The following is a 12803-nucleotide window of genomic DNA, read 5'->3' as shown; positions in this document are numbered from 1 at the left end:
TCATCTTCCGTGTCGTCAGCACCTGTCATTTGTTGTCTGTCAAGGGATGGGACGAGATGACAGCTCACTCATTCCGCCTGATGTTTCGCCAGATTTCAAGATTCTACACTTGTCCAGGCGATAAAAGACCAAAGCGTCACAGCTGTGGCTGTTACGTCTAACAGCCGTGACGTTAACAGCTCGTGCTGCCACCTAGCTGCTGCCTGTGAGACCAGATGCCAGACATGGCGCAAGCTCGTCACCAGCGGACGGTCCTTCTGGCGCTCGATGGTGGACACGCGTCCGACTTCGCCTTCCAAAGTGAGCTTCATCTGTCCGTCTGTTTGTCAGTAGTCTCTGTCTAACTGTTGGCGTTGTCTCTGTCTCGCTGAGTGTCAGTACTGTCACTGTCTGTCTCGCTGAGTGTCAGTACTGTCACTGTCTGTATCGCTGAGTGTCAGTACTGTCACTGTCTGTATCGCTGACTCGGTGTTGTTACTGTTCTGCCTGTCAGCATTGTCTCAGTCCCCTGAATAAATTTAAAGATTTCAGTAGGTGAACAGTCATCTTCCTCGAGTACCTCATCATGACTTTGTAGATGAATGCCCGCTAGTTAATTTGAATGATTTGAATTCTGAATACCTTATATGACTTAGTGGGTAGGTTGTTGCTGCATAATGATGTGAACACCTTATCATGACATGTTTTTGAATCACACTGTTTGCTAGGTGTTTGCTATGGTTACTGCACAATCATCTATGCCAAATGGCACGTTGAAGATCGCTGCGCATGCTGAATGTATCTGAATCTCTGTCTCACACACACACCTCTGCATTTCAGTCAGGTGAAAGTGAGGTCAACATCCTACAGACAAATGACAAATATGAGTGTTCATCTCTTCCTGCTTTTCCCTGAGTTTTCTGAGTGAGGGCTTAAAACTTGTTTCGTCGAAAGACAAACGTGACAGCTGGTCACGATACGTGACAACCCACCTTAACCCGTAGTCTATTCCTTGTCTTAGCAGCACATATACAGGTGGGGGAGAGAAGTAAGTGATGTGACGTTTCCTCCTTGCGCGACCTTCAGGAATTCTGCGCAGTATTTCTGTCTACATAGTCTGTTCCCACGAAGGGCCTTTGGGAATTTACCTGTAGAGCCTGCTTTCCTAGCACCTTCCCCCCTCTCCTTATAGTACTAATCCTACCGGCAACCAGCTCAGGTACAGACTGTCTGTAACAGTAACACAGCTACAGGCTGTCTAGTAACAGTAAACAGCTACAGGCTGCTACAGTAACAGTAACACAGCTACAGGCTGTCCAGTAACAGTAACACAGCTACAGACTAGTCCAGTAACACACACAGTAACAGTAACACAGCTACAGGCTTTCTAGTAACAAAGCTACAGGCTGTCCAGTAACAGTAACACAGCTACAGGCTGTCCAGTAACAGAAACACAGCTACAACTGTCCAGTAACACAGCTACAGTAACAGTAACAGCTGTCCAGTAACAGTAACACAGCTACAGGCTGTCTAGTAACAGTAACACAGCTACAGGCTGTCCTGTAACAGTAACACAGCTACAGACTATCCAGTAACACAGCTACAGGGTGTCCAGTAACAGTAACACAGCTACAGGCACACATCCAGTACAGTAACACAGCTACAGACTATCCAGTAACACAGCTACTGTTAACAGTAACACAGCTACAGGGTGTCTAGTAACAGTAACACAGCTACAGGCTGTCCAGTAACAGTAACACAGCTACAGACTATCCAGTAACACAGCTACAGGGTGTCCAGTAACAGTAACACAGCTACAGTCTGTCCAGTAATAGTAACAGCTACAGTCTGTCCTGTAACAAAGCTACAGGCTGTCCAGTAACAGTAGCACAGCTACAGTCTGTCCTGTAACAAAGCTACAGGCTGTCCAGTAACAGTAACACAGCTACACACTGGCAAAGATATCGTGTCTACAGTACTATGGACTGGGTGCGACCAGTCAGGTATGACCGGAACCCGAAACAGTTTGATTCAAAAAGTAACACAACCTTTCCAGAAAAGGGAGACTGAAAACGTGGACGATAGTTTCAGAGGTTTTGTTAGGGTCTAGGCTGGGCTTCGTTAAAAGTGAGAAGATGACAGTATGCTTAAAAAGTTCATCTACACCTTATGTCAAATGTTGATGACATCGTCAAAGTAACATGATGTGGTCTGTCTACAGTTTATGTCAAATGTTGATGTTGTCATCTAAATGACCTGTCGTGGTGTCTATCAATGTTGATGATATAGCATGGCATGGTGTGTGTGCAGCCTACATGACGACGATCAGACGAGATGGAGACCAAGCTGTGTTGTTTACCTGCAAGCAACTCGGCAACATCCTGCAGTCCTTCTGGAAGACTGGTGAGTATAGTTACTCTTTGACTCCCTAGCAGAACAGCAAACCCGTCCATCTACCTGTGCAAACGTAGACTAAACAGAGGGTCATCATCTCTGTTCCTAAGTACATATATATCTGTCTTTAGTTCTTCCCACCTTGACTTCTATTTGAGCATCAGTCGGATAGCAGCTGTATTGAAGTTTTCTTTTGCCATTTTTTTTATCCAAACATAGTAAAACTGCGGATAGTTAGGAGGACCCCAGGCTAGCAGACAGATCCATCGTTGTCCAGACTTTGTATTGCCGGACTACTTATTATGTCACAAAAAACTTAACCAAGCTGTGGCTGGCTAAGAAGACCTTTCATCCTGTACAGCATGACTCTAAACATAGTTCTTAACCAAGCAAAGAGTCGATTGCCAAACCTTTTTGTCCAAAGTCACACTGTCTTTGCGAATATACTGGCAATATATTTGTGGGCAAGTGTGGATTTAGCGTGTTGACCAAAGTTCAAATGTAAGGAAGTTTGCCATTGGTTTCTGTGACCTTTAAACCCAAGTTTGACAACCTTGGCCAAAATATTTGTCAGGCCGACCGTGACAGCTTTAGACGCGTTTGACTGTGACTGTGACATCTTGACACATGTTTACATCTGTGACTGTCTGTGACACCTTTACACTTGTTCATGATTCATCTGTGACTCGTGACAGCTGTGCTCACCTATGACAAGGAGGCGCTGGCAGGACGGCTGCACAAGGACGAGGGGAGAGACCAAGGCGCTTCTGAAGCCCTACGGAGACAAGCTGGCCAGCGCTGGGGTATGTAGCTAACTGACCCCCATTTTCTGATAGATAGGGTTAGGCCTTCTCAATGGTACCTCTGTAATTTCATATTTTCAAATATTCTAGACTAGCCCTCTTCCAGCTCACCTTGGGGATGCAGCATGTTCGTGATTAATAGAGCTTCCACTGCCACACCTCACTTAAGTCAATGTGTGTGAGAGAGAGAAAGAGCAATCTGAGCGAGAAGTGAGTGAAAGTGAGAGACTAACATTTGGTATACAACTTTCTGTTGTGCTGCAGGTCCGCTTCAAACCCTCGATCGCCATGTCTGACAACCCCGGGCACTGCATCGTCAGCACAGCGCAAGAGGAGAACGCTCACCTCATCGTCATGGGGTCACGGGGTCGAGGGCTACTGAGACGCACTCTCCTGGGGTCATGTTCAGATTACGTCACCATGCACAGCGACATCCCTGTTGTCCTGTGCCCTCGCGTGATGGTGGACAACACGAAGTCCTCAGACTGTCGGAAGAATATGTCTAGAAATTAATACTGACCTTTCCTATCAGATCAGTTCTTTTTATTGGCAACATGAAAGGTTTAGGTTTATATGTTATTAAACCACTGCATTCTATACATTTGATATTTATGATGTACGTGGGTATACTTTTGTGTCAATGCTTGTATGAGATGTATTTTATATCGGTCAAAGGGGTGTGCAAGTACATATATAAATAATTTCTCTATGTAAATCCTATGAGTTCCTTCGTCATATATCACTATCCTCCTCTTCATTATCATCACCATTATACATACAATCATCATGATATTCACAAAGTGTTATTCTTTATCTAATGTTCTGCGCAGTGTGTCGAACGGTGCGCAGTTTGCTTTCGCGAAACTCATGGACCGTGGCTAAACATCATGATGTATGCACACCCACGGGTACACCTGTGGCATCTTGTGGGAGCCAGGTGTACGTTGATGGCATGGGATCGACCTGAGAACTCCGGGTACTGATATACAGGCCGTCACCTTTAGAAACTCACCTTCCTTTCACAATGAATTCTTACATGTACTCAGTGGTATATATACGTGAAAGACTGTGGGAGGAGGGGGGGATCAAGATTTCGAGTGTAAAGCAGCAATTTCGTAGAAGGAAAGAAAGTCAACGAAAGCGACAATGACGACCATTGTGACAACGGGGTGATTGACTTCGAGGCTTTACAAACTTAAAAAATAGGTTTATCCAATATCAGTTGTTTCCAACCTGTAGGTCGGGACCCCTCAACCCAAAATGGGGTCACGAAGGGTTTCTGGGGTGCCACCTTGATCAGCAAAGGCATTAAAAAACCACATGTGTGCTGTGTAATGTAGTTCTTAGTGTGATTTCATGTCAATGTAACCTTCCAAATTTAAATGTCACTTGAAACAAAGCATTCAGAATACACTCAGAAGGAATGTAGAGTTCTCTCGACGCCATGGAGCTAGTCTTGTGAAAGAACTTGCTCTCCAAGCTGAGGGCATTCACTGCATGGTTCACCGATACACTCTTGCCAGTAAGACATACTCCTCTACATACAGTACTTGAGTCGGTTACAAAAATTGGGAATTACATCAAATCTGGAACCCTAACCAGCTGCCTTTTTAAAGAACCATGTAAGGACATAGATTCTAATCATGAAGGTCTTCTTTATTACACTTCTGTAAGCTGGTCGTCGAAAGATAATGTCAATCGTGTCTTTGACTTGAAGATGAAATCCAGCTGCTCCTGAAAGTTCAAGTGACCTCCTGGGTTACTAAAATGATGAAACCTCCACGTATTTTGTTTCGGGAAAAAATTGTTACCAAGCTTTTGGTGTGCCATGCATCAGTCACATCCAAATGTCACATGCTTGCGTTTCGAGTTTTGATTCCATTTGCCTCTACATAACTCTGTAAGAGTGGATTTTCTGCGTTTCTGCGTATATTTTAATTCTAAAGAACAGTATTCTAGTGTGACTATCACTATGACTATATAAAAATGGCTTCTGTGACTGTCACGGGGTCGCAGGTTACTTGGCTATTGTGAAAGTGGGCCACGACCCCAAAAAGCTGGGAACCACTGTGCTAGATAAAACTAAAACTAGCATCAAGTAAGCCCCGTCAGGAGGTGAGATCGCCTGCATTTCTGTCAACATATGAAGCAACATATGGGAGCTGGCAGAGTGGGGTCGTATAGTCCTTCCATTTACACACTCGCTACAGACTTTCTCATTCTTCATCTGTTGAAGACGTGCGGGCACATAGGACAGAGGTCCTTTGTTACAGTCGTCTTCATGAGCTGCATAATGTATTCTTTGCTGCGCTCTGGACAAAGTGCGTCCTGTGAACAAATGAAATGTGTTGTCAGTCGTTGTCATCTCTACGTGTCTCCACACTAAAGTCTTGTTTGTGATGCAGTTAAGTAGAATCAGATGTTCAGACTTTCATCGGCCGTCAATGGCTGTGTCTACCGCTGCACTTTAGTCTGTTGAGTAATAAACGAAGCCACAAACACACACGCAAACTTCTCGGCTAATGACCCCCCAACACACATCCCCTCCTGTGGCTTCACCACCACCACGGCATGCATGGCAGTCTCCGGAATGTAGCGGCACTGAGGGTGTCATTTAGTCTCTGATGTCTCCTCACAAAGTCTAACAACAGTCAAGCTCAACAGGGTCTTCTGTCCCCGCGGATTCCCTGCAACGTTGAGTTTCCACGAGAGAAGACAGACCGAGGCACACGTAGTATCATTTTTGCGCAGCTTACTTGCCGGTCTCGACGGCTGCATCACTCTTGCAAGTTGCCACATCCGCTCTTCACACCACAAGCAGCCCATAACAAATAACAGCTTCTGCAGCACAAAACACTATATTTACTCTCCCGCAGTAGAAATCAAATCAAACAAACCATCTCTCACCTCTCCTTCCAACTTTATTTCCGTTTGCTGCAGCACGAGAAGTGTCAGTGTGACCTCCCCCCCCACCACCACCACCACCCAAACAATCAAATACAAACAAAAACTCAAAAACACAAAATGACATTTTCTTCAGCCCCGTTTGCAATCCACGTAAGGTATATCCGCTATAGCCCCTCCTGCCCACTTCCCCGTTTGTCAAACACATGGAGAGATAGAAATACATTTATTTAATTTTGTTCACTCCAGCTACTTCCTAGTTTTTACAACGCCTCTATTACTCAACTACCAGCTCACCCCAGCGAACAGAAAAGGTAACAAATGGAAAAAAATAAGCAATTCAGGCTAGACTTCAAAGAACGTCTTCAAGCGTAGGCTTCGCCAGTACTAGAAATACTGCTACCTCCAATAATTGTACCCAAATATGTGACGACTGAGACATCACATCAGTATAGGGAAAGCGGAGAGCCTATAGTGGTTAGAGCACTGCGTTCAAACTGAGGGCATACTGGCTCAATACCCGATTAGCTCAAGCAAACTTCGCCCATCGACCCAACTGGTTGAAATGGGTATCTGACGCCTGGCTTAGAGCGTTGGGGAAAGTAAGGCAGTGAAGGAGAGATGGGCAAAGCCCTCATGTAAAGCTGACCCCGAGAAAAGTGAGGTCTCTAACACCTCCCTTTTCCCCCACGACTTGAAAAGGTTAAGGGATGACCTTTGCCTTTTACACATTACTGCTAGCTCCAATAATTGTACTCAAATCTGTGGCGACCCAAATCACACGCACAGGGTGAAGGTAAAGGGCACAAACCCTGTATTGTCTTTAATCTGTCGAGATTTTCACGTCCACTGGTGACATTTTCTGATAGAAGGGGTGTGAATAGTTTGATCTTTATACGTCGTTTTCCCTCATTCACTAACCACTCATGTGTACACACACCTAAAATATTGATATCACATGTTTTGTAGATCCCAGTGTGCACTTGTCCTAACGGTTTGTTATCGATATTACTTGATATTGCCAATCCAATTATAGCTCGAAAGCATACTGTTGTATACTCGAAAAGTAATAAATGTTTACAATAATGATTGATGCAAGGAGTATTTTTATTATTAGTTCTAGCGACCCCCCGGCCCCACTATACATGTAAGTACACATGTTTCAAGGGCAAGGGAACAGCGTCTTCACCGCCATTTGGTACTGAAAAAGTGCTTTTTAAAAAAAAGATATGCTGTAACTGTATGCCCTGCTCAATAACCATCATCTCCATCGTCCACAATGTTTCTCGTCATCGATGGGGAAGGTGTGGAGGTGGTGCCCCTCCCTCGCTGTACAAAGCGATGTTGACGTGACCCCGGCGGGCAGAGTTCGAGGTCATCAGAGAGGACGCCGGGACGGCTGTAGTAAACAACAAGCTTACAGCAGCTTCAGGTGCAACAGGCGTAGATAGTGTGTGTCAGGCGCACCGTCGACACTGTGCCAAAGCTTTGCGACAGTTTGCAGGTTGAGATTGAGCACTTATCAGTCCGTGATCGCGTAAGATGGCAGACAGCGGCGCCTCAGCTGAGGGACTGAAAGTTGTGATCGCGTACGATGGCAGTGCCAACTCGGAGAACGCCCTTGACTGTGAGTGTCGCGCTTGCCTTTGTTACATCTAGCTGCTTCGTGGACATTGTTGTGTTAATCAGCATGCATCTTTGCTTTGGTTTATGCTATTATACTTATTATTGATTAATGCAGTGTTGTTAACGTTGACAGCATCAGCACGCAGTCATGCAGCTCCTGCTGTTACACATAACGGACACGTACAGTTCTTATTTGGAAGTCAGTATTGAGCTTGTTATTCCCTCACGCACAGATACTAAGGTATAGAAGTGTGCTATAAAGGATAGTGTTGTAACAGCAACAATAGCAATACATTCTAAAATTAAAATGCTTTACATTAACAACTATTTATTGTTATTTATAGCGAGTAAGTCACTTGGGAAGTGTTTTCCTCAAGTTGTTCAGACTTTTTGCACATATTGTATCAGTCCATTTAATCAATATATAAACATTTATTGTAAAATGCATAAACTTGTGCGGGAGCTGCCTAATTCGACCAAGTTAATTTGCTCATTGAGATAAAGGCTTGTCGTATAAGAAACTATGGTATGGACACGTATGCATGCGCACCCCCCTCCCCTTTCCACGCAATCGATGGGGGTACACAGATTATCCAGTAACGGTAAAGTAAGATGCAAACCATAAATTGAAAAAGTATAAAGTGCCTGAAGGTGAAGGTAAATCACACTATTTTATGTCTAAAGCATACAATACATTGAGACTACATTAAAATCGATATATTTTTAAATAGCTAAACCAGTGACAGATGTGGTTGAATCAATTATTAGGAGTGGTCAGATCAACACTTGTGTTGGTAAAATTGGCGAGTGGTAGAATTAACAGGTGTGTATGTAATATTTTACTTGTGGTATTTTTTTCTGTTAGAAAAAAAACGTATCCAAATTTTTTGAACACCTTCTAGTTTAACTGGCCACAAAAGTACATTATATTCAACAAAATGTTATCCACATTTGGATCTTTGTATAAATATTTGCATCTGAGAAGATGCTAATGTACGTTGTTTCATATGTTTCTCAAGTGAAATCGAAGCTGCTGTGGAGCATTAAAATAATAAGTACTTATAACATTCATGCAGTGTCCAAAAACAAGGGCGCATTGTTTATAACATGGGAGCAGTATTTTTCATGAGTAAAATTCAATAATATTGAACAAATTATTTTATAATATTTATGGCTGGGAAAGCAATGGCCAATCTGATATGAAATTTGAAATTAATGTACTAGCTATTTAGCCTGCTAACAGATTGAAATGTTTGGCTTTTCAGATTCATTATGTTAAAACTCAGTATGATCAAAAATAACAGTCCATGGAGAGGCTTACTACTTCTCAAGAGTACTATAAAATACAGTCCTAAAATTAATTATACATTGACATAAAGAGGTCACTTCACCAGCAGTGAGTTATCTATGTGAGCTGTTATCGCTGTATGATTTTGAGATGGTCAGAGAGAGCTGCATTGTCAAGATGGCCTAAAATGGGTTTAGTCTAACTGTGTAAACTGATATACAAGGTAGGCAACAAGCTTTAAATTTCTCTGTAGCCCAACTGTCATAGACTGGTTTCACTAGGATAGAATAAAACTGGGTTTTAAGGCTTGTAAGACTTACTGCAGGGGAGCTGTTTATAGCCTGACCTACCTTAATGTTTACCGTCATACACCCTTGGGTAACAGTTACATGCAGCCTTAAATATTTTATAGAGTTTTTTTAAAGAAAGGAAGAGTTAAGCTCAAATATGCTGTATAAAAGACTGCATGTACATGCATATGATGGACATAAGCCACTGGATAAGCACCTACATTTCCATGAGCGCGGACACACAGAGGTGAAAAGCAATATAAAAATAAATCAAGTGACAAAGCAGAAAGCTCTTCTCAAGTTCTTTGTTGCAGACAATGCTGGCATTTGGGTCATTATTTTTAATATTTGGCATGGGGTTTGGCTTTAAGGTATTATCAGATCATACAAAGGCCATGATTAGGGTTCTTCTATTTGTTTCAGGGTATGTTAAGAATGTACACAAACCGGGCAATTCTGTGACACTGATTCATGTCCCAGAACTGAATGACATGCTGCATTCAACCAAATGGGCCAACTGTGAGTCATAACTTCATGAGTGAGTGGATAAGCAAGCAAATGATCAGTGCCATATAAAATTAACAAGATGTTATCTTTTAGTCGTAAATTTATTTGTAACTTGTAAGCTTTTGCTTCAGTGTTCTTTGGATTTAAATCTTATCTTATTCTGTAGTAGTTTTCATTTAAAACTTTACAGCTATCAGTAACATTTTTGTGGTTGCAAGCCCAAAAAATTTATGGCATAGAGTGTACTTAAAAACTGAGTTATACTTATGGAATATTACAGTGTTTCCTTACTAAAGATTGGATTGCTGGGTAGTTCTGCTAAAATGATATTTGACAGATTGAATCGGGTCAGAAAATACTGCATAAATAGAAATAGTGGGCTGTGCTTTATACTATTAAATGTAAGAAATGGTGCAAGATCTGGGACAGTTATTCCTTCTATTTCAGCCGTTTATGTGTTTGATCGAGAAGTTCTTGAAGCCATGTTAAAAGATGAGCAGCAAAGAATTCAGAAGGACCTTGAGAAGTTTGCGGACAAGCTCAAATCTTATGGGGTAAGCCCTTTCCCTCTCTGCCTAAACATATTTGAGAAAATAGAGAGATCTTTTCTCATTTCCTCACAGTATTATGTTTATTTTGTCATTTTACTTTATTAGGTAAAAATGTAAAGTACCATGATTATTATGTCATTGTAGTAGGCAGCAATGTAAAGGCTCAATATTCAATGCACAGACTGAATTTTCTGTTTTTTCAGCTGGGTGGAAAAGTAAAAAGCGTGGCAGCTGCTAAACCAGGGGAGGGCATCATTAAGGAGTGTGGCAGTGATGTGGGGCTGGTAGTGGTGGGTTCCCGTGGGCTGGGAGCTGTGCGTCGCACTATTTTGGGTTCCGTCAGTGACTACGTTGTTCACCACTCCAAGTGTCCAGTGATTGTTGTCAAACACGATCATCATGGTCATCACGAACAGCAGAAGAAGGATTAGCCAGGTATTGTAGAATACCTGCATCTGAGGGAGTACACTTATTGGTTGGACACTTGATTTTGAAAAATGGGACAGTAAAGCATGAACATTTTGTGCTGAAGGATTAAGTGGCTTTAGAGTTTCAGTGGTAATTAAGCAGCAGTATGCTTAATTATTTATTCTAATGATGGAAAAAGTATCGGTGAACAAGAGTTAAGTTTTAGAACATAGTGGAAGTGGTGGGTTTACACATATGGTGTGCTTTTAAAATTTTCTTCTGTGCTGAATATTAATTTCCCTCAGCCAGTGAGTTTCATATTTGGAATTTAACATTTTTCTTGATGGTTTAGTGTTTTTTTTAAAAATCCAGCAGAGAAACTTATGTTGGATGGTAACTGGTGTTGTTCAAGGTTGTATCTAATAATGCATTTCTAGTCCCTGGAGTTTTTTTTTAAATAAAAAGCTTGAAATGGTGGTCAGTCTTACAAAGAAGTCTTTAAATCATCTACTGGAAACTCTAAAGCCAGTTTTTCATTTCTTGGCTGAAAATTTAGTTTCCAGTGAAAAAGTGACTATTCAGCATCATCTAACAATGTAGTTTTTGTATGAGAGCATTTACATTATCACAAGATTTTAACAAAATTACTTGGTTTTTCTTTTCAAACTTTAGATTATTTTGTAAGAGCTATTTAACTTATGAAATAATGTCCAGTTCCCTTTTATCACCAGGCTAACATCTCTGAACACTATTGTGCAATGTTTTTGATGCTACGGCTGACTTTCCGCTAATAGAATTTCATTGCTATTTAGTGATATAGTGTTCAAGTCAGTGGTCTTACTGTATTTAACAGGGACTGCATAGTCAAATCCTAGCCTTTCTGTTAAGGAGGGTTAAAGCATTTAAAATCAGCAATCAGATAATTTTATTGTTTCCTTTTTTTACTTTCTATTATAAAGTAGAAAGCTTTTTAAACTGTTGATACACCATGTTTTGTTGAAACATGGATGGATGCTTTTATCTTTTCTTACAATGAAAGAGCCTCACATGGTGTTTGAGACCAACAACCCATTTTTTTTCAATCAGCTCTGGACCATAGGACAGCATATCTTGTCTTCCCATGTAACATTTTAAATATGCTATACCTTTGAACATTTTCTTGAAAATCAGTGTGTAAATGCTCAAAATTGACAAATACACTTAACTGCATTCAGTGTCCTGCTTTGTTTGATAAGCTAGATAAAAAGTGAGATGAAATCTGCTTGAAAACTCCCTACTTGGATAATGCTGATCGACTGAGTCTTAACAGATTGAAAGACCACATTGTGCTGACCATTGGAGTGTAGTAATCTGGAGCTACTTTTCAAGTGCGGAACAAAGGAACCACTTTTTGTTTCAAACTTGCTGTAACCATGTGACCTATAATTTTGCTCAAAAGAAATTTTCTGACATCTGATCATTCCATTGGTTTTCAAAGAGAAAGCACTATCTGTAATTCTTGTTCTGTGAAAACTTATTTGGATATGACTGTATCAAAAGAAATGAAAATAAAAATCAAAGCAGCAGCATTACTTATAGTGATCATGTCAAAGCAGCTAAAGTACTTTAGCTTTTGTTTGCATATTTTTGAGTTACTTAAAAAATGTTTTGAATTGTCTTCACGTTACATGAAGGTGACAGAGGAAGGCAAATATTAAAATCCTCACATAGTGCAATACACCAATAGAAGCTGGTTTTAAGTAAATAGAAGTAGAAACCATCCCTGTATTGCAAAATGAAACCAGTGTTCTTGGAGTGTGAGGAAAAAACTTTAAAGCATTGGATTTCTTTTAGTTGTGGGTTTAGGATAAATGAAAGACACACATTATGGTGCACCTTAAGCCATGTGACATCCATGCAGCACACATGAAAGTTTATATCCACGCAGGGGAGGAAGCTGAACAATTGTAGGCAAAATGAAGTTGGATGTCCCGTGGTAACAAGCTGAATTTTTCATAATAATGTTTGTCACGCATGACTGCAGTCCATATAAAGCCCCTGAATTATTACAAAC

The 12803-nt window shown here is 41.3% G+C and overlaps 2 protein-coding genes across 2 annotated transcripts; both read left to right on the top strand.

Annotated features, from left to right (window-relative positions):
* The first annotated feature begins 27 nt into the window (after positions 1-27).
* Positions 28-3782, top strand: LOC112572023. The gene is made up of 4 exons (XM_025251522.1): positions 28-300; positions 2290-2382; positions 3069-3176; positions 3441-3782. Exons 1-4 carry the CDS (start codon positions 216-218, stop codon positions 3470-3472), a joined length of 318 nt encoding a protein of 105 aa, XP_025107307.1. The 5' UTR covers positions 28-215; the 3' UTR covers positions 3473-3782.
* A 3680-nt stretch (positions 3783-7462) lies between these two features.
* Positions 7463-12315, top strand: LOC112571691 (universal stress protein Slr1101-like). Its single transcript, XM_025250899.1, has 4 exons — positions 7463-7707; positions 9708-9803; positions 10239-10345; positions 10546-12315. Exons 1-4 carry the CDS (start codon positions 7623-7625, stop codon positions 10771-10773), a joined length of 516 nt encoding a protein of 171 aa, XP_025106684.1. The 5' UTR covers positions 7463-7622; the 3' UTR covers positions 10774-12315.
* Positions 12316-12803: the final 488 nt, after the last annotated feature.

Source organism: Pomacea canaliculata, linkage group LG9, assembly GCF_003073045.1.
Source record: "Pomacea canaliculata isolate SZHN2017 linkage group LG9, ASM307304v1, whole genome shotgun sequence".
Classification (NCBI taxonomy): Eukaryota; Metazoa; Mollusca; class Gastropoda; order Architaenioglossa; family Ampullariidae; genus Pomacea; species Pomacea canaliculata.
This window is presented reverse-complemented; position numbering and strand designations above follow the sequence as displayed.